At 41.7% G+C, this 27,280-nt stretch overlaps 1 protein-coding gene across 6 annotated transcripts in view; it reads right to left on the reverse strand.

The window, feature by feature from the left end:
* SH3KBP1 (SH3 domain containing kinase binding protein 1) overlaps positions 1–27,280 on the reverse strand; it is a 333,390-nt gene that overhangs the window by 275,983 nt on the left and 30,127 nt on the right. For all 6 annotated transcript variants that reach the window (XM_027533395.1, XM_027533394.1, XM_027533396.1 and 3 more), the window contains exon 2: positions 15,059–15,216. In XM_027533395.1, coding sequence (XP_027389196.1) covers positions 15,059–15,216 — 158 coding nt within the window. The remainder of the gene's footprint in view (positions 1–15,058; positions 15,217–27,280) is intronic.

Consider the following 27,280-nt stretch of genomic DNA (forward strand, 5'->3'; position numbering starts at 1 on the left):
GTCATCCACAAACAGGGACAGTTTTTATTCTTCTTTTCCTATTTGTATGTCTTTTATTTCTTTTCTCAGAATGGCACTGACTAGGATATCCAGTACTGTGCTGAATAAGACTAGTGACAGCAGAGATCTTTGCCTTGTTCCTATTCTCAGGGGGGAAAGCATTCACTCTTTCACCATTCAGTATGATGTTAACTGTAGATGCTCCTTATCAAGCTGGGGAAATTCCCCTATATTCCTACTTTACTTAGAGTTTTCATCATGAATCTTTGTTGAATTTTGTCAAGTGATTTTCCTGTACCAACTGATATGATTATCTGATTTTTTACTCCTGTAATCTGTTGATATGGCAGATTACATTAAGTGATTTTTAAACAATGAAGAAGACTTCCATATCTAGAATAAACCCCACTTGGTCACAGTACATAATTCTTTTTATATGCTGCTGGGTTTGTTTTGTTAGTACTTTGTTGAGGATTTTTGTGTCTGTGCTCTTGAGCGATACTGGTCTGTAGGTTTTTGGTACTGTCTGTCTAGTTTTGGTAATCAAGTTGCAATGACCTCGTAAAATGAATAAGAAGGCATTCTCTCCTCTTCTATTTTCTGGAAGAGATTACGTAGAATTGGTGCCTGTTCTTTAACTGTTTAGTGGAAATCTCCAGTGAAACCTTCTAGTCCTAAAGATTTCTTTCTTAGAAGCTTTTAAATTATCAATTAATTTCTTCAACAGTTATAGGACTGCCAAGACTATCTATGTCATCTTGGGTCAGTTTTGGTAGTTTGTGATATTCAAGGCAACGGTCCATTTCATCTAAATTATCAAAATGTATGTGTACAGAACTGTTTGTCATATTCTCTTACTATTTTTTAAATAGCTGCAGGATCTGTAGGGATAGCCCCTGTTTGATTCCCTAATATTGAAATTTGTGTCTTCTTTTTTAAAAAATAATTTTCAGTCATCTTAAAGATTTGTCCATTTTGCTGATCTTTTTAAAGAATTGGTTTTTCATGGATTTTCTCTGTTGTTTTCTGTGTTCAGTGATTCCTGCTCTTCACTACTTTCTTTATTCTGCTTGTTTTAGTGGGGGGAGGGTCTTGTCCTTTTCTAGTTTCTTGAGGTGGGAGCTTAGATTATTGATTTCAGATCTTTCCTCCATTTTGAATTAAGAATTTAGTGCTACAAACTTCCCTCTCAGCACTACTTTAGCTATGTCCCATAAACTTTTTAATATGTAGTATTTTCATTTTCATTCAGCTTGATGTATTTTTAAAATTTCCTCTGAGACTTCCTCTTTGGCTCATGAATTATTCAGAAGTGTGTTATGTGATTTTGAAGGGTTTGGAGATCTTCCTGTTATCTGTTATTGATTTCTAGTTTGATTGTATTATGGTCAGAGAACATACACTGTATTATTTCCACTCCTTTAAATACACTGAGATTAGTTTTATGACCCAGGGTATGGTCTAACTTGGTGAATGTTTCATGAGTACTTGAAAAAGATATGTTTTAAGCTGTTTTTGAGTAAAGTGTCCTATAAATATTAATTAGAACTGCTTGGCTGATAATGCTGTTCAGTTCTTCTATATCCTTCCTGATATCTAATTTAGTAATTCTTTCAATTCTGAGAGAGATGCCGTAGCTCCAAAGTATTACTATTGTGGATGTGTTTACCTTTAAGTTCTATCAGTTTTTGCTTCATGTACTTTGCAGCTCTGTTGTTTGGTTCACTAATATTTGAGATTGTTATGCTTTCTTGGTATAATGACATTTTTGTCATTGTGTAATGTCTCTATCTCAGGTAATTTTCTTCACTCTCTCATCTACTTTATCTGGTATTATATATAGCTGTTCCTGCTTTATTCAAAGTTAATGTCTGCATGGTTTATCTTTTTCTATCCTTTTACTTTTAATGCATCTATATCAATACATTTGAAGTGAGTTTCTTGTAGATGATAGCACACAGTTGAGTCACATTTTTTATCCACTCTGTTATCTCTATCAATTGGTATATTTAGACCATTTTCAATTAAATAATTATTGATATTATGTTCGTCATCAAATTCCTCTTTATTTCCTGTTTATCATTCTTTTTCCTTTTTCCTACCTTCCCGTAAGTTACTTGTACATTTATTTATAGACTTTTTGAGTATATATCATTGTATAGTTTTTTTTATTACTTTTTAGTTTTTTAGTGATTTGGGTTTGCTTTTTTTTAGCTATTACAACATACATATGGAACTTATCAATGACTACTGGTATCAATGTTTTCCCATTTCAAGAGAAGTGTTCTTTTGCTTGCAAAAGCTTTTAAATTTAATTAGATTCCATTTGTTTATTTTATTTTTATCCTCTTTAGGAGGTGGATCAAAAAAGATCTTGCTGTGATTTATGTCAAAAAGTGTTCTATGTTTTCCTCTAAGAGTTTTATAGTGTCTGGCCTTACATTTAGATCTTTGATCCATTTTGAATTTATTTTTGTGTATAGTGTTAGGGAGTGTTCTAATTTCATTCTTTTGCACACAGCTGTCCAGTTTTGCCAGCACCACTTGTTGAAGAGGCTGTCTTTTCTCCAATGTATATTCTTGCCTCCTTGGCAAAGATAAGGTAGCCACATGTGTGTGGATTTATCTCTGGGCTTTCTATCCTATTCCATTTATCTATATTTCTGTTTTGGGGCCAGTACCTTTGGTAGCTTTGTAGTGAAGTCTGAAGTCAGGAGGCCTAATTCCTCTACGTTTGGAGAAAACCATACTTCAAAAAGATATACGCACACAGCATTCATTGTAGCACTATTTACAATAGCCAGGACATGTAAGCAATCTAAATGCTCATGGACAGAGGAATGGATAAAGAAGATGTGGGACATATATACAATGAAATAATACTCAGCCATAAAAAAAGAATAAAATAATGGCATTTGCAGCAACATGGACAGACCTAGTGATTGTCACACTGAGTGAAGTAAGTCAGACACCGAAAGATAAATATCATATATCACTTATACGTGGAAAAATAAAAGGCTACAAATGAACTTACCTACAAAACAGAAATAGAACTGCAGATGTAAAAACAAAAACTTATGGTTACCAGGAGGTAGGTAATATGGGGAGCAGAGGGTAAATCGGGAGATTGCGATTGACATATACACAATACTTTATAGATAATAAGGACCTACTATATAGCACAGGGAACTCTACTAAATACTCTGTAATGGCCTACATGGTGAAAGAATATAAAAAAGAGTGGATACACATACATACATACATACACACACACACACACACACACACACACACATACACACACATACATATGTATGTATAAATAAGACAGAGAAGGCAATGGCACCCCACTCCAGTACTCTTGCCTGGAAAATCCCATGGATGGAAGAGCCTGGTAGGCTGCAGTCCATGGGGTCGCTAAGAGTCGGACACGACTGAGCGACTTCACTTTCACTTTTCACTTCATGCATTGGAGAAGGAAATGGCAACCCACTCCAGTGTTCTTGCCTGGAGAATCCCAGGGACGGGGGAGCCTGGTGGGCTGCCGCCTATGAGGTCACACAGAGTCGGACATGATTGAAGTGACTTAGCATAGCATAGCATAAATAAGACACATTTCTGTACACCTGAAACTAATACCTAACACAACACTGTAAATCAACTATACTCTAATAAATCTTTAAAAAGTTAATTAAGGATAAAGACAGTCTATTAAACATACTCCTGTTTTTACCCATCCACTGTTTTCTGTTTTTTTCCCTCTTTCTGTAGTCCCAGGCCTCCTCCCTATTATCATTTACTTTTCTGTTTAGAGAATTTTCTTTAGCCATAACTTATTTAAGGATGACAAATTTTCTTTCTTTTCCTTCATCTGAGAATGTTTTTATTTTCTTTTTATTCCTGAAGGATATTTTCACTAGATGTAGAACTTGAATAGTCCTTTTTGTTCAGCACTTGAAAATGCTGTGCACTTCCTTCTGAACTCTATGATTTCATATTAGAAATCCACTGTCTTTCAAATCATTCTTCCGCTATGGGTAATATGTTGCTTCTCACTCACTGCTTTTTGTCTAAAGACAAAAGTTTTTAGAAGTTTGGTTATGATGTGTCTTGGGATAGATTTCTTTGAGTTTATCCTGTTTGAGTATTGCTCAGCTTCTTGATTCTAATGGCTTATCCCTTTGCCCAATTTGGGGAAGTTTTCAACCATTATTTCTTCAAATATTTTTTATTTCTATAGTCTTCTCTTCTCCTTCTGTTACCCCAATGATACAAATGTTAGACCTAATGTTGTACCAAAGGTCTGTGAGGCTCTGTTTTTTTTTTTTTTTTTCAAGACTAGCTTCCATCTGTTGGCTGGACAACAGACAGATAGGGTACCCTAAGTTTTATTGATCTCTCTTCAATTTCATTGATTCTTCCCTCTGTTATTTCCATTATTAAGCTCATCCAGTGCACTTAATATGGTGATTTATTTTTAAGTTCTATAATTTTCATTTTTTTATATCTATTTTTTTGCTGAGATTTTCTAATTTTTTATTTGTTTCAGGAGTGTTTGCAACTGTTTATTAAAGCATTTTTCTGATGGCTGCTTCAAAATCTTTGGCAAGTAATTCCAACATTTTAGTCTTCCCAGTGTCGGTGTCTGTTGATTTTTTCATTGAAGTTCTAATTTTCCTGGTTCTTGGCATGACAAGTCACTTTTTGTTGTATCTGAGGCATTTGAGGTATTATAAGACTGTATCCTATTTACATTTAGCAGGCACTAACCCTATTTAGATTAAGCATGCAGATCCTGAGCTAATTTGTGGGCTATACGATGCTAGTGACAGTTAAGTATCCAGAGCTCATGCAGTGCTAGTCTGGTCTTCATTTGTGTTACCTAGAGGTCACTCTGAATATCTAGGTAGCATTTCATACTGTAGTTTATTTTTTCAAACTTTCTGGAACATTAATTCTAGTCAGATTCATGTATGTATTGGTCAGGATTTTGCTCAAGATCTCCTATATGAATCCCTTTCTCTAGCTCTCTCTTCTTCAAGATCCTCCCCACTATTTAGTGGAGAGGGTGAGAGGTGTCACCTACCACTGCTGAGCCCAGGGCAGGGGTAACAGTCCAGACTTTCCATCTGGTATCCACTGACAACATGCCACTAGGGAAGGAGCCAAATGCCCCCAGAAACAATTTGCTATCTGTATTTTAAGCCACACACTTAATGGCTCAACAACCTCCATTTATTACCTCTCACTTCTCTTAAGTCAGAAGTCCAGGTCAGCTCAATTAGATTCTCTGCTCAGGGTCTCACAAGGCTAATAGCAAGAATCCAACCAGGTTGGACTCTTATCTAGAGACTTGGGAGGACAATCCACTTCCAAGCTCATTCAGGTTGTTGGCAGAATCCATTTTTTGCAGCAGTGGGTCTGAGGTCTCCATTTCCTTGCTGGCTGCCAGCCAAGGTTTGCTCTCTGCTCCAGTAAAGTGGCCTATATTCCTTTTCATGTGACCACTCCACCTTCAAAGTCACAACTTCTCAAGTTTTCCATCTTTCTGCCTCTTCTTTCACTTGACAGAGAAATCTCTCTGCTTCTAATGGCTCAAATGCTACAGTTAGGCCCACTTGGATCCCTCTCTTTCGGAAAGTCAATGGCACCATATAACATAACACAACTACTAGAACGATTGTTGTTGTTCAGTCGCTAAGTCGTGCCCGAGCCTTTGTGACCCCATGAACTGCAGTACACCAGACTTCCCTGTCTTTCGCTACTGAGATGACAGCTCATCACATTCATGGGTTCTGGAGATTCCAGAGTGGAATTTGGGGATCATTCCTAGAAATTCTGCCCACCTTACTACCACTGGGTAGAAGACAGTGTTTACTTCAGGGTTCAGTAGTCCAGAGTTCTTGCAATTAGAACGTATTAATTCTAATGGGCTCACACAGAGCATTGTTTGCATATTTCTATGTTGTTTTTGTATTTGTAGTACACTTTTTAAAAAAAACAACTTCCAGCATGATTATGTTTCTTTATGTATTCATAAAGGTACTTTAGAAATAACAGTATTTTCAAATGTAGAACTTCAGCTCACAGGCTACCACGCCATGGGCTTGAGAAAAGATACCGAAGAGAACGATACAATCAGTTCCACTGTACAAAAGGAGTGCCCAGGCTTTTTCAGGCAGCAAATCACCTGAACTTTAAAAAATATTCCAAGGCTCCTATACCAACTGCGGCCCGCTCCAAACTCCTGACGATACAGTGTGCCCAGAGCAGTGCCAGACTGGAGACTGACTGGTTTATGGTCCTGTATGGGACCCCCCCAGTTCCCAAGTTTAAGTGTCCGGTAATGACCACAGCAATATCTAACATGGTTTAGGTTCTGATCGGTTAGAAAGCTAGGGGTTGAAATACATGATTTCAAAGTCCCTTTCCAACCTCAAATTCAATAATCCTGTCATTAAGAAAATAAGACTCCATTATACATAATCACCAAGATCAACTGGGTCAGGGGACTGCTCTCCCTGAGTCACAAGACATCACTTCACACACACACTTCCTGTGCTGCAACAGTGACAAAGGCTGAGGAATGTGCCAACTGGTGTGGCTTTTACTGGTAACACATTTGTCTTCAATTACTCCAGACCCTTCCTGGAGTACCATTTCTCGTAACAGCATCTAACAGGCTCCAGTTGTCAGTTTTAAGATTTTGTTCTATAAAAGAAAACTACATGTTGAAAGTTTCAAGAAAAATCTGAGTTGGAACTGGTTGTGTGCAAGGCCTCCATGGATGGGGAACAACTAGACAGTCACACATCTGGGTTATTTACCATTCTTAGAAAAGACCACAAAGCTCCTTCTGAACAGCATATCCTGAACACTGCAAAATAACAAGCTTCTTTACAAATGAGTAAAATGAAATATTTTCCTGAATTGCCTTACTTTCAGAATTCATAGGAAAAGAGAATACCAGCCCAGAAATCCAGGCAAAGGTTGTTCTTTTGAGCTGAAGTAGCTGATTTCTTAAGAGAATCATTTAAAATGCAGAAAGCAAGTTCACAGCCACAATTCTGAATATAGAATAGCAACCTGGAAATCTCTACTTGATGTCACTTGTTGTAAAGTAACTTTGTAATTTTTTTAACTCAAGAATGGCAGAGTAACTGAGAGGTTTCTCTCAGAGTGGTACAAATGTGCACTTCCCTGGACACTTAGGGAAGGCAGGATGCAGTGGCTAATAATGGTGAGGGGTTTAATGCCACCAGGATAACTCGGACACCCAGATAAGGCTGCCTGCCTGAGTTCAGGTTCCAAAGTTCTCTATTCCTCACTAGCTTGGAACTCTTTTAACCTTAAGATGCCTCAGTTATCTCTTCTAAAAAATGGGCATGATTAAAAAAAAACTGGTACCTATGTCATAGGGAGGTGTTAAGAATTTAATGATATATAAAGCATGTAAAGGGCTGGGATTTTGTTTAAAGTATCTTTAATATTAATTTCTCACTTTGATACTAATTTCTCATTTAAAGGCTTGCTTCTCTGCAATCATCCTCTTTGTTTTTTCAGTCTTTTAATTTTACTGAGGCTTTCAATGGCTAAGTCAAAGATCTCTCTTGGTAAATGTCACAGTGCATTTGAAAATATCTTTCGATATTGATTTCTAACATAATTCGACAGTGGTAAGAGAACAGTCTTTGTATGATTTCAATACCTTTAGACCATTACATTTTTGTACCTTGTTCTATGTCTTTGGATATGTTCAATGTCTCCTAGTTTACAGTCTATGGGAACTTAAATAGAATTTGTATCCTACTATTGTGTGAAAATTGTATAAATCTTAATTATGTTAAATTGGTTCAGATTGCTTTTCAGGTCTACTATATTCTGCTGCTGCTGCTGCTAAGTCACTTCAGTCATGTCCAACTCTGTGCGACCCCATAGATGGCAGCCCATCAGGCTCCCCCATCCCTGGGATTCTCCAGGCAAGAACACTGGAGTGAGTTGCCATTTTCTTCTCCAAGGCAGGAAAGTGAAAAGTGAAAGTGAAGTCGCTCAGTCGTGTCGGACTCTTAGCGACCCCATGGACTGCAGCCCACCAGGCTCCTCCATCCATGGGATTTTCCAGGCAAGAGTACTGGAGTGGGGTGCCATTGCCTACTATATCCTACTTCTCTGTATATTCATTCTGTTAATTTTTAAGAGTTTGATATTGAAACTCCAACTGAAAATCTTCATTCATCTACCTAAAAAAATAATTGCAATATATAGTAGAACTATATGTAACCCTGTTCTGTGTTTTCCAAATCTCCTGTAAATGTTTCAACATACTTTCATAATTTAAAATAATTAAAATTTAAAAAAAGTATGTAAAGGGCTTAGCCTCCTTCCTGCTTGGTGTAAGTGTTCAACAAATTTTAGTCCTTGCATGCAGATAGACATGGGCAAGATTATATACACAGACCTAGGCAGCCAGCGAGCCTGAAAGAGAAGACAGTCATCATTATTCCATAAAGTAACCCAGCAATCAGGGCCAAAAGATAACTGTAGGTTCATTTAGCATGTTGCAACAGAGCCGCCTGATGAGTCTAGTCAAAACCTTCTCAAGTGGCATTTTAATCAGGCCCATCTTTTCAGAACAATGTCTAACATATGCTCTCCGGAGTACAGAATGACCAAAGGCCAGGTAACAGGAGCTAACACTGTCCTCCTGAGGAAGAAGCTTCCTAGTAATACATTGTTTCATTTCACGTGTCTCCTTTGTGCTCACAGTCTCTGGTCCTGGCCCATTGCAGATTGCCAGTAAAGGGTCCTTGAGGAGTATGACAGATTGCCCACACCCAAGGACATCACCATGATGCACTGTGAGCAAGAGGAGGCTGTGCACGCTAGGAAACACACCTGGAAAATTCCTGCCACCTTTCTAAGAGAGGTGAGTACCTTGAAGACAATATTCTAGAGACCTCACAAAATCAATGGCCCTTGGGGTGAAAAAGAAAAATGTGATCAAAGAGATCTACTTCAGGGTTTCTGATATAGAATAGCAACTTGGAAATCTCTCCTTTATGCCACTTGTTGAAGTAAATGTGTGTGTTTTCTGAAATCAAGACAAGCAGAGTAAATATGAGCTTTGCCTCAGACTGGTGCAAACATGCAAAAGCCTCACCTTCCACCTCATCGATGAAAAAAAAAATAATAACCATGTTCACCAACCACTTCACCCAAGTACAAAAAAGACTCTGGATACACCAGAGAGAGAGGAAACACCTAGCAGATGAAAGCTGGGGCAACGGGAAACCAAGCTGAAAACTGTTACACTCAGCATAAGACCTACAGCTACAAGTAAACACACCTCAGCCTTCGACAGGGGGGCCTGCGGCTGCGGCAGCGTGTGCTTCTAGCTCACACATCCACCGACAGGCAGGGAGAGTGCACACTTCCTCACACACACACACACACACACAGTGACTTAAAGATCAACAATCACGTTCTTTTAACCCCTGCTGCAGCTTCCTGCTTTCTACTTGAGAGCCTGGGTCCCACTGCCCTTCACCTAAGGTCACCCCCTAAAACAAGCCAACCCTGCTTGGCGACCCAAGCCATGGGTTCAAGGCCTCTGCCTTTTGAGAGTCCTTTGGCCAGTTGTGAAAAAATGTCTGTCTGTGGATACATGTCAGGAGAATTCAGGAAAAGGCTGCTAAGAAGATTTTTGCTGGACTCAAATCCACTGTTGTCTGGCTCTGATGTAAGGTTCCAAAAAGGGGGACACTGGTCAGTAAATCCAACATGGGGGAAATGAACCCTACGAAAGAGCCCACATCTGCCTCTCATGGGTGGCTGTATTTCTCTCCCATTTCAGGTCTCAGGAGGGCAGCCGTATTTTTAAAAAATAAATAACTATGAGGATTTCATCCGTGTCTCCTACTATTATATCTCATATTACAGTCTATTTTGGTCTGTGAAGACAAAATACCCAAAACTTGGAAATGAAACCAAAAATGATCATTGTGTGAACTTTTAATGTCATGCTGATGTATTTTCTAATAAGTGTGACCCTGCCGAAGGGGTTATCTTTTTCTCTCTGAAAATATATCCTAATTTAAGTCACACTTTATTAGGGTACTTTACAATTCTATAAAATTCCTGGGGTAACATAGAAAAACTGTAAGATACGCCATTTTCTTTTTTTCTTTTCTGATAGAGATGATAACCCCAGAGGTTAAGATTTTATTGTTCTCTTCAGGTATACACTGCTCTATTTAACATGTATAACCAGCAAGGACCTACTGTATAGCATATGGAACTATGCCCAATGTTATGTGGCAGCCTGGATGGAAGGGGAGTTTGGGGAAGAATGGACACATGTGTATGTACGGCTGAGTCCCTTCACTGTTCACCTGAAACCATCACAACATTGTTAATTGGCTATACCCCAATACAAAATAAAAACGTTAAAACAAACAAACAGAAAAAGATTTTATTGTCCTCTAAGACATGGGCTTCCCTGGTGGCTCAGCAATAAAGAAGCCTCCCAATGCAGAAGTCATGGATTCGATCCTTGGGTCAGGAAGATCCCCTGGCAGAGGACTTGGCAACCTACTCCAGTATTCTTGCCCGTGAAATGCCATGGGCAGAGGAGCTTGACAGGCTCCAGTCCATAGGGTCACAGGAGTCAGATACAACTGTGTGACTGAACAACAAAAAACGCATGAACCCATTTTGATCTTCTTTTTTTAACTTTATTGAAGTATAGTTGATTTATAATGTTGTTTTTGCTTTGATTTTCTTTGAATATTCCTTTTCTCATGGACTTTTTCATCAGTTCCCCACATCCTCACAGAGTCAGTTTTGTTATTCTGCTAGTTCTTTCGTTAAATGAGTTCAATAAAAGTTTGACACATGCTCTCTACTGGCATGTTTTTGACAATCTAAGAAGGAGTCTTTGATAGTTCATGGACCCAACAATCAAATCGTCCCTGGGAGATTGAGCTCTGTGCTTAAGGACCCTTCAGCAGTCAAACTCAAAGGTCAACTACATGAAGACCACCAGACTCAGGCACAAATGAGGCCCCAGATCCCCCCTTCATAGAGGCCACAGATTTAAACAGAAAAACAAATATGTTGAAAGTGAGGGAGGGCAGCAATTCCACTCCTACATGTATATACATAAGAGAAATGAGTGCCTGTCTCCACAAAACACTCAAACTGGAAACAACCCAATGTGCATGTATAAGAGAATGGATAAACAAATTACAGCATACTCATAAAATGGGATACCATACAGCAAGAACAGCTGATTTTGTTGTGTGAAAGTAGCCATATATACAAGAGTACATACTGCATGACTCTATTTACATGAAATTCAAGTATAGGCAAAACTAATCTATGATGACAGATTACTTATGAGAAGAGGAATGACTGGGAAATGGCATGATGGAACTTTCTAGAGAGATAGAAATAAAAGTCATCTGGATGATGGTTACAGAGCCATGCACTTATATAAAAAAAATCAAACTGTACAATTAGGACAGCATTTTAGTCTATGTAAACTGCATCTTGAAAAATGAATAAAATTTTTTTAAAGAGAAGGGATCAAGAAAAATGTACTCTGAAAGAAGTGGGTGAGGAGAGAGGTGGGGAGAAGAAAGGGAAGAGGGATTCTAAAAGATTCTTCTTCCACACGCAGAGTAAATCAACTAAATAAGAACTAACTAAATAAAAGCAAAAGAGGAACAAACCCAAAAGGCCATGGGGCCTGGTTGGGTACACTGATGGGCACCAAGAAATAGCCCAAGAGCTGGGGAAGCCCAGATAACTTTGTGTTTTGTTTTGTTTTTGATTTTATCATTGCAAACCAGGCATCTTCTTAATGCTGGAGTGGGCAGACTGCCGGGTATTTTTCCTTGAAGAAATTGAGACAATACAGAGTTGAGGGTGGATACTGAATCCCCACACTTTAGGGGAGCAGGTTCAACTGGGACACTGATTAAGGATCTGATAAATGAATCAAGAAAACGCTTAAGATAAGCTCTCCAATGATGGTCACACTGGCATAAGGCACACAACTAAACAACGGGATACCACAAGATTACTCAATTCTCTGTGGGAAAAAATGATTCTTAAGCTAAATAAGGCATGTGTAAACCTACTTTCAAAACTTTGAACTTATGCCAATATGATTATTACTACCTAAAGATGTATTTTCAGCTTCCAGAACTCTCTATGGCAGTGTTCTTTATTGTTCAGCTCTGCTGCATCCACCCACTGGATTTTCAATAATAGGCCTAAAACATTCCCAGTGGGTGAAGACTTGAAAATAGAATCAGCCATCTGAAAGAAGCGAAGTTTCTTTTTCTGCCAAATGTAACAGCCACAAGTGGTGCGGCCCCAGCCGCTCCTGCCACATCCTCTCCGGCAAAGGTGGACCAAGCGCCTCCCAAGCATGCGGCTTCCCCTCCCTGGAGGTGCTCAAGCTAAGGTGAGACAAGTGTCAGGCAAGGGCAGGGGCTTTCAGGCCAAGGCCAGGGGAGACAGTCCCTTCCTCCACCAGCAGCAGGGACAGCAGTAGGTGTTGGTAGGTGGCCGGCCACATGCTAAGTGACTTTGGCGCATGGTCTCCATGAATCCTCAGAGGGCCCTGACGAGGTGGCCAGGCTCAGGAGGGAGGGAAAAACAGATGGCACACTCGGATTAGGTAATCTGTGATGGGAGGCATAAAGAGACTTTTACAAAGTAGGTGAAGGAGAGAGACACTCCAAGGCAGGAGCTGAGGGCTAGAAACAAAGGAGCCCCAGGTCTGCTGAGATGATGCAGGGAAAGGAATGTAGAAAAATGATTTGGTGGGAGCAGCCACCATCTTGCAGAGGGACACAGCCAAACACAGGCCAGCCTGGGGCGGGGAGCCAGCAGGATAAGCCCTGATGTCGCTGGCCTCCCCTCTGGCTCAGACATCTTCCACAAGCCTCCCCTTGAGACAGAGCCCATGGGCCATGCTGGCCTGGCCCGAGGCCCAGCAGGTGCAGAGGGGCAGACAGAGGCCCTGGCAGGGGAGCAGGATCTCAGTGACGAGCTCCTGCTCCCCAGCACCCCTGGGGCTCTTCTCAAGCATGCCCTCCTTGCCCTTGTGCCTACTAGCTTCCACAAACACTTATGATGCCCCACTATCCCTGAGCAAAGGCTAAGTTCAAAGTTTCTGAGTCTGTAGATTAGTGGTTTGGAATATGCCAAGGACACAGTAAGGGGCTTCCCTGGTAGCTCAGATGGTAAAGAATTGCCTACAATGACCCAGAAGACCCAGGTTGATCCCTGGGTTGGGAAGATCCCCTGGAAAAGGGAATGGCTACCCACTCCAGTATTTTTGTCTGGAGAATCCCATGGACAGACAAGCCTGGCGGGCTACAGTTCATAGGGTCACAAAGAGTTGGACATGATTGAGCAACTGAAAGAAAGAAAGAACACAGTAAAGGCTCTCAAAACAGGGCCCATCTTCTAAACTAGACCTGGAGTCCCTTCTTCTCATGGTCCTCCCCTCCTTCCCCTGGTCCTCCCCTCCTTCCTCTGGTCCTCCCCTCCTTCCCCTGATCCTCCCCCCTTCCCCTGGTCCTCCCCTCCTTCCCATGGTTCTCCTCTGTCACTCCGTCCTCCTCCATCTTCACGCCAAGCTTTGTCTCTTTTATCCAAAAAAGTTCCCCTTTCAACTCAGAATTTGGCTCAATGCTAAGGATGGTCCTTGCCCCAAAATTGGGGTTTAGCTGGGAAGGGCAAAAGAATTCACCCTCGTTCACTCATCAATAGACTCAACCCCTGGGGCCCAGATGTGAAGCTGTTCTCATCTTAAAATGGGAGAGACAGGGCTGCCAGGTCCTACCATAGTCCAAGAAAAAAAGTCTATCCTCCCACACTGTTCAGAGCAAGCAAGGCTTATCAGCCTGGAACCCTCCAAGCTCTCCCCAACTTTCTGCACACCAAGGAGAAAGAGCACGAGAGAGGTTAGTAGGATCCTCTGAGGCAAGATCTTGAACAAAGATGAACCTGGGTTTCCATTTGTTCTACACTGGGGTGGGGGGGTGGGGGCGGGGGTTACTGATAGAAGGCCCAGGTGGTGAAGCCTGGAGCACCTCACTGTGCTTCCTCAACAACTCCTCCCATGTTGCTCACGTGGCTCTTTGATGGGGGCACCTGCTTCTCTGGGCTCAGCATCCCCCACACCACCTGCCTCCCGATGGCCCCAGGTCTCAGGCATGGTCTGGTGCCACCGGAACTACAGCAGGGGCCCTGGGGACTCCTGCACGCCACCCTCCCTACCAAGAACAGGCCTGTCTAGCCCGGCACTGGGCGGGAAGGTTACGGTCCAAGGACTTTTTAGACCTACATGGTATTTCCCACTGGGATCAGCCCGCAGGTGATCCATTTTTAAAGCTAATTCCAACTATTATTTACAACTGCATGGTATGAACTTTCTCAACATGACTGAGTTATACAATACATTTTTTGTAATTAACCCTTCAGCAAAGGCCATCATTTTCAAAACCTTACTGGAAAAAAGAAAAAAAAAAGATTTTACTCAATGCTTCATGACCACAAAGGGGGAAAGGAAAATTACATTGTTCCTATCAAAACAGCAATATGATGTAAAGATGGAAACGTGGCACAACTGGAATTCTGCGTTTAGTTTGCTACTTGATTTAAGTGGTCAAAACTGAGTTTCACCTTCATTTCGGACGGGACAGAAAAGGGCAAGAGTCTGAAACTATCAGAGCATACACACAATTAAAAGTAAAACAAGTAAAGCAAGTGGACAAACTTTACATTTTTCTAGCTTGTCTAAGTGATACACAGTTTGGAAAGTGAACATCCTGGGCCTTAAAGAAGGTGAATTCAAAACATGTATCCCCCGATATCAAGGGCCAAACTCTATGTGCTCTTCTCAACAGCACATGAGATGTCAAGCTGTCAACTCCTCCCCTGGGAGGGTCCCAGGAAATTCCTCCTCAAGTGCCCCCACACCTTTGGCCAGTAGAACCCACATAGGAGACAGGAAAAGGGGTTTTCGCTTTGTACTCACTCTTACAAAGTTGTCAGGGAACAAACCTCTCCTGCCATTGATCTGTCCCTCCCACCAGCCTCCATCCTCCTTCCTGATGTTGGTGATGATCTCACCCACGGTGATCGTCAGCTCATCGTCGTGCTGGGCCTGGTAGTCAAACTCCACTATGGCCTCCACTGGAAGGAACAGGGACCAAAAAAGAAGAAGAGCACTTTAGATCGGATGTTGGAGAAATCCGAAGCCGGCAGCACTGGACAGTCAGGGAAGTCCTATTAAAGGGGCTTCCCCTCTACCGATACTTAAAATAACAGGGCCACCCACAGCAGCCCGACTTTGGTTAACCCGAGGCCTGTAGCACAGAAGCCACAAAGTGCTGGTCCGTGGTCAGGCACCAGCAGAGTGACCTACAGGTCTCAGGACCAGCGGGGGCTTCAGAGGGGAAACACACAATGACAGAAGGAAGACAACCCTGGTGCACCACCCTGCCCCCAGACGCAGCCCAGCACCATTTCCCCAGGCGCAGAGACTGCGGGCCACAGCAGCTGCAAGTCTGGCTCTCGGGTGCCCCCTCTCTCATCAAGACTAGGTGAGGCTAACCTCCCAGCCTGAGCTGTGCAAAATGTGGGTGATGATCATTCCCATGCTACAGAGATAATGCCTGCCTCTCACCGATAAGAAGATGGCCGCTTAGGCAGCAATACCATTTGCAACTGTTCTCCCAGCCCACAGTGATTTGTACACACAGTAATAAGTGCAGGCAAAAAATGAGGCAGAGAGGTCTTCTGGTACCCATGCAAATTAACAGAGCCAATCAACCCAGAGATTGACTAATTTATCCACACACTGATTAAACAATTCATCTGCTCTTCAGGGTTCACCTCATGCCCACCTCAATCTCCTGTCCTTTGCCTTTTTTACTTGCAGCTTGATCTGAATGAATGAATAAATGGATGGATAGACAGATGAACAAAGGGTGAATGAATAAATACAAGGGTAGTAAAAATTAGGGGAAATCACAAGCGGGTGAATTAGCAACTTAGAAATTACAGTAAAAGAATAGAAGAGGGACTTTGGTGGTTCACTGGCTGAGACTCTATACTCCCAATGCAGGGGGCCTAGACTCTAGCCCTGGTCAGGGAACTAGAGCCTGCATGCTGCAACTAAGACCCAGCATAGCCAAATAAATAAATAAAAATAATTTTTTTAAAAAAAAAAAGAGTGGAACATATGTACACCTATGGCTGATTCATGTTGATGTTTGACAGAAAACAACAAAATTCTGTAAAGCAATTACCCTTCAATTAAAAAATAAATAAATTTTTTAAAAAGAAAAAAAAAGAATGGAAAAGTTAAATGAGCTCTGTAAGGAACCCATATATAAAAATGAACTCGAAATGGATCATTTGTCTAAATGTAAGAACTAAAACCATAATATTTTTATAAGAAAGCACAGGAGAAAATCTTAGTGATCTTGGGTTTGGCAAAGATTTCTTCAATAGAATACCAAAAAAAGCTCAAATGACTTTTACAAGTTTAATATACAGCGGTAGGTTTTCCAAGAAAAAGGCTGGTAGGTGAATGGGCTCCTTGTCAAATACATTTTGCATATACATCCACTGGGGATAAATTCCTAAAGTGTTTGCAGATGAAACAAGCCCATCCACCCAGACTGGTGTGCCTCATCTCATCCACTTGTAATATCAGCTAAGCCAGACAGTTCATAAGCAACTCAAAGCAGAATTTCCTTTCCTAGATTATTTTTTCATTCCAAAATTAGCTGGCTGACTGTGCTGTCATAAATCTGCCCAGGTTGAAGTTGAGCTGTGAACCATTTTCATCACTTATCAACAGAAAGGAAAAGTGTGAGAGCATAAACAAGGCAACCTTTTCAGATTTCTCCTGGTTCCTGACAAATACAAAGGCAGAAACACTCCAATTTTCTTGTATCGTATGCTCACACCAGCAGTTAAAATGAGCCATCATAACAATCAGAACCAGGTCGATCAAAAAGCAGCTTTCTTCAAATTACCTAGACAAGGATCTATTGAAGCTGTGCTATCAGAACTGAGAGTACAGTAACCACTGTTTATGTCCCAGACACTTTTCCTGCATTACCTCACTTAATCCTCTGATGCCCATCTTCCCAATTAAAGAACCTGAAGCTTAGCAAAGTAGTTAAGCTTATTTTCTGAGCCAGTGCTCTCCAAACTGAGATGCACTCACTACTTGAGGAATTAGTTGACAAGATGAAAAAGAAAATGAGTTCATTCATTTTTTAATTTTAGAAAGAGAAAAATTCAACATCTCTAACATTCCATTTGCAGAATGACACTGGCTCCTTCATCCAGCCTCTAGGTCAGGCAGTCAGGGATGCTCCAAGGGCACAGAGCAGCCTGCAGGACAGCTGTGTCCCTTGACAAGAGTGGCTGCCAGAGTCAGCACCAGCTTTCAGCTTCACGGGCACCCCACAGTTCTGAGAGGCCTCTTGGTAGAGCCTCTGTATGACTATTACCCCTTTTAACTAAAATCACCCTCACTAAATGGATGAGAGGCTTGAGAAGAGTTTGTAAGAAAATAGGGGATGGAGATAATATTTGACACACGACCATGTCAACAAACAAATGTGGAGGTGTTGACACTTCAGTCCCTAGGTGGGAGCTCTTTGTCAGCCATGATAGGAGGCGAAGACAAGGACCAGCCAATCACCACAACATGCTCCAAGTTATCATGACAATTTGTAATTCGGGTTTTCTCCTACTCTTGATACAGGTTTAAGTTACCTAAATATAATATGGAACTATTGGGGATAAATAGTTAATAACTCAAGTTATTTAAAATGATGTACCTGAGCCATGAAGACAAATATCTTCACTTTTTACCAATGTCTAAAATCATACAATAGTCAGTCTTATGTTTTCCAAAAGTTCATTAAACCTAATAATAAATGTTTAGAAGCTCTTTTGGGGTTGTCTTAATCAACAAGTACACCAATATATTTATATATAATCTATAAATAAATACATATATTGAGATAGTAATTTTTAAAATAACAGGTATTATTATTTCACAAGAACAGGATTAGAACACTGACCTAGGCTCCACAAGGCTGATTCTACTGCAGTACTTACAGATTAAAACTCATAGTTTTTTTCCTTTAATTTTTTGATGCAGATCATTTTTAAAGTCTTTATTAAATTTATTACAATATTGCTTCTGTTTTATGTTTTGGGGTTGTTGGCCGTGAGGCATGTGAGTTCTTAGCTCCCTGACCAGGGATCAAATCCTCACCCTCTGCAGTGGAAAGCAAAGTCTTAACCACTGGACCACCAGGGAAGTTCCCACTCATAGCTTTTCTGATGGGGACAGAGTATCGCCCAAAGTGGAGTTGGGGGGAAGCAACGCATGGGACCTGCCTGACGGAGAGGGGGAAGGAAGCTGCTCAAGGGTCCATCCTGATGCTAAATTGAATTGGTGTGTTCTTTGGGGAACTCAGAACCCCATCAACTTCAAGAACACAACTGTGCTTCTTCTTTCCTAAACAGCAAGTCTCATTTTCTGCCTTCTCTACACTGGCTTTATCAAGGTAAAGCTGGAAGAGGACAAAGGGATCTGCTTCAGGAAGATGAGTCCAAAGAAATAAACAGCTGCTGCCTGCTGTTGAAAACTGGAGAGAAGCATAGCCTGGTTTTCCTTCCATCTCCTTCTTATGAGGAGCCCAAGAAGAACACAGCTTTACCAACGGCTGCTAGGAATAAGGCTGAGAATGACGGACTGGGGGCTCAGGGATCTATAAAGCATAACTGAGTAAGTTTTAAGTCTTCCCAACATCCCATTGAGCTGGTCTTTCCTGAGTTACCCTTCCTTTAAACTCCCAGACACTTAATCTCATGCACTCTGCCTTCCTTCTGGGCCCAACCGGACTCTGGCTGCCCCCTTTCTGGTTCATGTGGCCCCCCGAGCCTCCCTGGGCTCTGGCACTGAGGCAATTCCATGCTGTGGTGTCTGCATGTGTGTCTTATCCTCCCAGTAAGCCTCTAAATACCTTCTGGGTACAGATGTCCCTTAGTTCTGTCGTGGTCCCTATGAGCACCCATAACATACAGTAGGTAGGTACTCAACCAAGCTGTGAGAAACCAACGGCTCAGCTTGCATTTGCATTTTATAATGGCAGATAGTTCTCTGCCCAACAAAGATGCTACTAAAATGCCAAGTGTCAATCACATTTTTGCAAATTGAGTCAGATCTTCGGTGCACGAAGGGAGCTTGCTATTTAAAGGATCCTGTGGTTAATTCTTTTGTAACATGAATAATCACTTCCTGCTTTACCTTTCCTGTCAAGAAGAATTTTTACATATCAAGTTTCTCTAAGAGGAGGAAACCTATGTATGGCTTTGTTAAGAGCTCACAAAACATGTGGTTATGTCTCTCCTACCCCTTTTAAGGGCTCTTTCAATGTCCCTTGTAAAGCCTTTGAAAGGTTTAGAACTTTTGCTGTCCACTAAAGTGTCGCTTGCCACATGTAGCTATTGAATACTTAAAATGTGGTTCGTCCAAATTGAGATGTGCCATAAAATACACAGCAAGTGGCAAAAACTTATTTAAAAAAAAAAGAATGCAAAATATCTCACTGATTTTTATATTGATTATATGTTGAGATGATACCATTTTAGATGTGCTAGGTAAAATTATTCAATTTCATTTCAAGTATTTTTCAAATAAAATTTACTTGTTTCTTTCCCTTTTCTGAATGTGGCCACTGGAATATTTAAAATCACATACGCAGCCAGTATCATATTTCTATTTTAGAGAGACAGTGTAGGATAATACTCGGCAGACAGGATCTCTAGATCTCACAGAGCACAAACACAGTCAAAATATGCACAGAAGCCTATGAGAAAGTCTGTGGCCCTAAAACCCATTTCCTTGTCTTCAGGAAGCTGCCATAGGAGAAAACCTAAGTTTTTTGTTTTTTGTTTTTTTTAAACAGTACCCTTTGGGAAACTACCTCTGAGCATGAGCACAAAATTAAAACATTAAGCTAAATAAAATACATCAGAGCTATAATTAGGCCAACAGTAAACAAAATCCTGTATTTAAAGACACCATAAATTATAAAACTTAAGGACGTCTCCCTGTCAGAAAACACCACTCTCCAGCTGCCTGTGGTGCCAAAAGCCAGCCTCCACACGTCTGCTAAAGCTACCATTGCTGCAAAAGCCAAATCTACAGTTAACCTGAGTGCACAGAAAGACAGAAGCAGAGCCAGAGGAGATAAGAGATCTGCTTCGAAAGGCAAAACCTCCCCATCTCCGCCTTCAAACCTGCTGGGATGTCTCCTCCCCCCAAAGATGAAATGGGTGGTTTTTAACTGTCGGTTGGCTAAGCCAGCTGCCAAGCAGCTTCTCACAGCGACCAACTTCTCACGGTGGCGGTGGGGTTTCGGAGGCCCCGCTCTGTGGCCGGCCCCTCCCTACCTCTGCACTGAACTCGTGTGGGTGCTAACCACGCCCTGCCAGCATTCGAGAGCGGCTGGCGCCAATCAGACAGCGAGCTCCCTCTGGGAAAAGCCCTGCTCCTTCTCAGGACTCCACCCCCCTTGCCCAGCATCAACTTGTGTTCCAGCCCTCTGACTGAAGAGAACAGATAAAAATCAAGAAGTACTTTTTCACCAAGAAAGTTTTCACCAAAAAAGATCACAACTGCCAGACATTAGAGATAGAAAGAACACGCGTTATCATCTTGTCACACCCTTTTCTTAACTTTACAGATGAGGAACTGAGGCCCGGAATGTTCCGTGACCAAGGCTTACAGAGCTAAATAACGGCAGCATCATCAAGACTAGGATTAAGCTCTCCTGCCTTAATCTCCAGGTGAGAGAAGGGAAAATCGAAAGTAAAAAAAGGGAGGGGAAAACAGACCAGTAATGTACACACTTCCACAGCACTGGCCTTTTCTCTTTCTTTCTTTCTTTCACCTAAAGCATAGTTAACAGGATACCCAGAAAAAATTTCACCAGCCAGGAACATATGAGAACCTATGTTCAAATCTACAGATACAGAAAACAGATGAGTGGTTGCCTAAGGGCTGGAGTGGGAACAGGGCCTGACTGCAAATGGCTAGGAGACATCTTTAGTGGGGGACAGATATGTTCTAAAATTAAATTCTCATGAGAGCTTCACAATGCTATAAATGTATTAAAATCACTGAATTGTAAACTTTAAAAGGGTAGAATTTAATACCTCAACATAGTTTTTAAAAAGACAGTCTGTGTGAGTTTTGGAATTTACAGTGGCAGAAATTTGCTCATCAAGGTGGTTGCCTGTGTGTGTCCCAAGGAGAAACCACTGCCCACCCAGGAAGGAGAAGCCATTTGGGGAACTTTCCCCTCCCCGAGGAGATACCATTAGATGGGACCGTCCGCCCACAGGCCGGCCTTGCCCTCTGCCAGCACAGGACTCAACTACCTCGCACAGCAGCTGTGACAAAGGCTGGAACGGGCTGCAGCAGATCCCCCAGCAGGGCCCCTAGATGAGGCGGGGACTCCAGGGCTGACTGGTTGCCATCTTTCCCAGACTTGAGCCTCCAGTTTTTTCTTCCACCCTATAAACCAATCCCATGGCCTTCCAGTAAATCTTCTTCCCTATTTTAATGAAAGAAGAATTGGTTTCTGTTGCTTTCAGCCAGAGAACCCTAATGGGTACACTCAAGCATCAACTTTTTAAAAAACTTTTTTGCTGCCCCAAGCAGCATGTGGGATTGTCTTTGAGCTGAGATCAAACCTGTGCCCCCTGCAGTGGAGGCGTGGAGTCTTAACCACTGGAACACCAGGGAAGTCCAAGCATCAAGTTTTTAATAAACAGACTCTTCCCAACACAAGTATGCATGAGGCCCAGTTCTCATCAGCTCATGCTTTCTTGGCAGCATTTGGGCTGACGGTTTGGGGACCTGCACTTCCCAGGTGAGGACCTCAGGCAGCGCAGGGACTTTCAAGTCCAACAAAGTTGACCTTGACACCAGCCACGTTTTCCTTCGGTATCTTTACAAACACACCACTAAGGGGCACCAGGCCAACAAGGGGGTCATGCCTAAGCCTTGAAACTTACAAATTGCACACTAGCTCCCCCAAGGAAGAGATGCTCAGAACACAGATCTCAGTGAACCAAGAGCCACTGGGCTTGAACTCTCTCCCCAGGTAGTGGGCAGTGAACCATTGTCTACAGCAGCCAGTAGCAACTCCCAGAACTGGGCATCAGCAGGGAAGTGGTAAAGAGATGAGATGAGTGGTAAAGACAAGATGAGAAAGAAGAAACCCAGGTGGGAGAGATAAACGAACGGCCACCACTGGCTTCCTCAGACAGCCTTGAGAACACCTGTCACGCAGCTTTCTAAGATGGTCCGAGGAACCCCAGCCTCCCAGCCCATCTCCCTGCTCTTGTCACCTCTGCCTAAGCATCTTTACAGAGGATGTGAGGAAGAGGAGAAAAAGCACAGGATTTGGAGCCTGGGATGCCCAGGGGTGAATTCCAGCTTGGACATTCAGTAGCTGTGTGACTTGAGGCCAGATACCTTGCTTGAGTTCATTTCCTTTGTGCTTAAAATTGGGAGATGATCTCTCCACCACATCATTGTGAGGCAGGGGGACAATGCCTGTGAACTCCTGTACACAGAAGCTGCTCCATGAACGACAGCCACTAGTTTTATGGGCCCTGATGCTGTGAGGGTTTCCTGGGCCCATCTTACCAGTCTGCCCCCTGGAATGGGAGCCCTTAAAGGACAGATCTGACCATTCCCTCCCCTTATCTGGTCTCTGGCACACGTTATGTGCTCAACAAATGTTGACGATTGAGTATGTCTGGAGGAAGTGTCACCCCTAAACCAGAGCTTATCACTCAGCACAATGAAATGCAGTTGCCACTGGGAGCCTAGTTGTTAGGCCAGAAGGCTGGAAAAAGTCAAAGATCAGGATGACTGGACAGTCACAGAACAGGAACGGTGCCCTGGGCTGAGCCTCTCGAGTGCACTGGGATCAACCTCGACTCCATGCTCTCCCCTGCCATGACAGGACCACTGCCCCTGACAGTGGAGGGGCGCTGAATTCAAGCTGAGAATGGGGTACAGGGCCGTTCCCTCAATGGGGAAGTGCTTCACAAAGCCTTGCAGCCTGCACTAGGAAGCCTTCACCTCGCCAGGGCCTCAACCAAGAAGCTAAGAACAATGAGTTATTAAACACTTCCCGACTAAAATTAACCCTTGCAAACCTCATGCACAGCTCTCTTAAGAACATGCATTTGACAGATGGGATAAGAATACCTTAGACAGAAAAAGCCTCTTTAAAGGAAAAAGGAAACAGAGAGAAAGTATGCAGATGGTTTGGCAGGTTAAAAAAAAAAGGAGACTAAATACAATTGATCAGAGTTAGATAAGCCTGAACAAAGAAGGATTCTGTGGGGAAAATAAACTGCATTTTAGAGCACCAATTTACTAAAAAGTCAGCTAAGTCAAAATGACTTAGTCACCTAAAACAGAATCTTTTTTTAAGTAAAAGAGAGAAAGCACACGAATATTGCTCTACATAAATATTTATAAAGTTTTAAGTAATAAAATGGCTTGAGGATAAGTAGAGATGGTATTTTTCCCTGGACTTTATAATGACAGCCTGGTTCTTGGACTCAAAGGAGACTCGAAGCTAGGTGCCTGATTAGAAGGTGATCCCCTATGCTTCTCAGTGAAAAAAAATCCAAAAAGTTTGAGGCCAATCAAAATGTAAAAGAGAACAAACGGTCAGATGTCTGCTTCTACTACGTATTAATTTAATTAGAGATTCTGTAAAATAAAATAATTAGAAAATATTGCTTTTCCCCCAACACCCAGTCATTTCAGGAACCAATTTTACTCAACAGATACTACATAGATGGTTGAAACACCATTATGGATAAGGTATCTAAAAGGTTTGCTTAAAACTTTTTTATTAAAAATGAATTCATAGAACCCTGTTGTGAAAGATTCTCTGTAAGGACTGTAAAAGAATACACGATGGAGCAGACGGGAAACTGGCTTTAAAGTTGGACACGTGTGAAAGAAGAAAGGCAGAAGCCTTTCCGCTGATGTCAGTGTAGCTAAGCTGAATCAGCTTTAAGAGGCAAGAATGTTTAGAAGAGTGGAGAACAAGGTCAAAAGGAGGGAAGTGAAGAAGATTCCAGAGAAAAACATGGTCAGTGTGGTCGGGGGGTGGGGGTGGGGAGAGTGGATACAAGGACTGAGTCACTGCCTGGCCCTCTGTTAACAAGAAGTGCCCTGTCTGGGAAGGGAGAAAGTAGAGAGGTGACAGGAAACCACAGACAGTCTTTTTGCTTCCCTTCCCAGCAGATTTAGTGCCCCTTTTCAGGCCTTTATTATCCCAGGTATCATAATCCTGCTAAGAGCCCCTAAAAGGCAGAAGAGAAGTGTAAAGCTGAAGCTGTGAGACTTCTAAAAGAAAAGTCACACTGCCCAATGCATCTTCCTGCCTCAAGCGCTGAGCTGACTGCTTGGCCATGCCAGGCACTCAAGAAATGCTTGTTGTTGAGGGGAGAAATTTACCAGGATGATTTTGTCAAGAAGCTGAGAATCCAAGAACATGGGATCTGAGACAAATGCACAGGGCTGAGAGCAGAAAATAACAGCACAACAGCAGCTCTTCAAAGCAATCGAGAGTTTCAAACTGTCAGAAGCATAACTACTTTGAACTCCCCAACAGCCAAACGGGATATAAAACCTAGAGCATTTATAACACCGTAACATGTAGGTTACTTGGGCTGTTGCATCTCATGGTTTCATACATGATGTTATACAGTAATTCTGAGTCTATCAACAGTAACTACCAACAGTTTTCAAATCTTTTTGATTGGCATGTTTAATAGCAGGGCAACAATTTGAATTTAAAGTTGCTAGTCAAGTATCCAATTCGCGAATATTCTTAATCAACTAAATTATACTTTGTCACAGTATCAGAAAACCACTTGGTAAGTATGCATCTAGACAGATTAACAAAAAACAGAAGTAGAGCTAAAACCCAACATTTCTCTTTCCTTTGAAGGTTATAAATTAAAGCTGGACAAACAAAATAATACCTAAATAAACTGGACTGAGGTTTAAAACTATGGAAACCTTTTCCAAAACCAAAACATGAGGTTCATAAAAATTAAAAAACTAAAAGGATCAACAGCCCCATATCAACAGACTTCTAGGATAACTTGAATAGACCAATGTGTAAATTTTTTTCAGAAATAATTACATTTAGTCATTAGACATCATTTTTTTAAAAAGAAAGCCAGGTAACCTTGGAGAAATGGCTGATTTCAGGTCTGGGGCAGGAAAGATGACAAGCCTAAAACATCTTATCAGACAAACATCTTGTCAAACCAAGGAAGCCATCAGAGATTAATAAAGTCGTGTCAAAAGGATTCAGAACTGAATGAGAAAAGGACAAAAATGAGACAACATGACTATCAGTAAGAACTGCAGTGGACTGAAACACATCAAACAGGTTCGATGCCTCAAACTGATATATGTTATGTGAATCTATGTTTCAGAGTGATTTTTTTTTTTAATCAAAGCTAGGGAATCAACTCCTATTCTGAAAAGTGGTAAATTCAGGGAAAGAACCAAACATATATCCTGCTTTGCCCATATGAATTCAGGATAACTAAATTGTTGATGAGGAGAAATTTCTCTTTACAGGCATATTCTAACTAATAAATGAAGAACGAATGAGAGAATTAGACAATCGACATTTTGCAACATGTAATGTAATCAGGGACATGGGCAATGCTCACTAACGGCTGCTAATGTTACAAAAAGGGAGACAACCAGGCTTTGAGAGCCTCATGATGGAGGTATGCGTAGTCCCATGAAGCACGCTTGCCAATGAGGGGAACGAACCTAAGTCAAATCAGCGTCTGGATTTACTGTCAGTTGATAGGGAGGACCGGAAGATGGTCAATGGCTCCCGAAAGTACAGTCAACAAAACCCAGACTGTAGGAAACTCCACAAGCAAATTCTTCAACAACAACAACAAAATTGTAAAGGAAAAAAGAAAAGATATGGGAGAGCCTAGATTAAGAGATCCTGGAGAAGAAAATGGCAACCCAGTCCAGTATTCTTGTCTGGAGAATCCCATGGACAAAGGAGCCTGGCAGGCTACAGTCCATGAGGTAGCAACAGTTGGACATGACTTAGTGACTAAACAGAGACAGAGAGATTAAAAGAGACTCAGGGACAAACAACCAATTAGAAAGTTCAGACCTTTCAAATTCAAACAAATGCCTTTTGAAATAGTTTAACTATGTGTAATAACTGGCCATTTGGACTGGATGCCTGATGATAAGAAAACACTGTTAGTTATTGTAGGTGTAAAAATGATATTATGATTATGGTTTTGAAAAGAATCATTATCTTTAAGAAATACATGCTGAAACACTTCTGGATTGTTAAAATGCTCTAAATATGCATGGAGAAGAACAGAATTCTACACTGAACCTAAGAGAAAAACCTAAGATAAAAATCTTAAATGATGGCGTAATCTACGCTGGTGTAATCAGTTGTTTCACAAGTGATTCAGCTAACTGTGTTCTACACAGCAAGGCACCTGAAAAGGCAGATGAGTGTCACAAAGGCAGCAAGTCACTAAAAGTGTGTGTGTGCCTAAGGTTGTCATCAATGGCACTGTATGTGCTGTGCTCAGTCACGCCTGACTCTCTGCGACCCATGGACTGCAGCCCACCAGGCTCCTCTGTCCACGGGATTCTCCAGGCAAGACTACTGGAGTGGGGTGCCATTTCCTCCTCCAGGAGATCTTCCCCACCCAGGGATCAAACCTGAGTCTCCTGCATTGGTACCTGGGTTATTTACCACTGAGCCATCTGGGAAGCCATGAAGGGCACTAAGTATCTACAAATATTTTTAAATAAACAATTAAACCAGAAGTATTTTCTTTTTTTGGTGCTATACTTTATTCTCTGTGAATAATTTATAACCAAACTGGTGATTATCTCTCTGTAAGACATGCTTTATAAGAGAAATCTCAAGGCAGCTTGGATGTAAACTGTTTACCTTGGAGGGTGTACATACAATGCTTAATCCTAATTGCTTTGTTAAGGTACACTGTCAGCTACTTTAAAACTACAATAAGCAACAAGCACAATCAAATGTATGCTTGTTCTATACCACACATCTACAAGCATGGACCTCCGGAAAAAGCT

Source organism: Bos indicus x Bos taurus, chromosome X (genome assembly GCF_003369695.1).
Source record: "Bos indicus x Bos taurus breed Angus x Brahman F1 hybrid chromosome X, Bos_hybrid_MaternalHap_v2.0, whole genome shotgun sequence".
NCBI classification, from domain to species: Eukaryota; Metazoa; Chordata; class Mammalia; order Artiodactyla; family Bovidae; genus Bos; species Bos indicus x Bos taurus.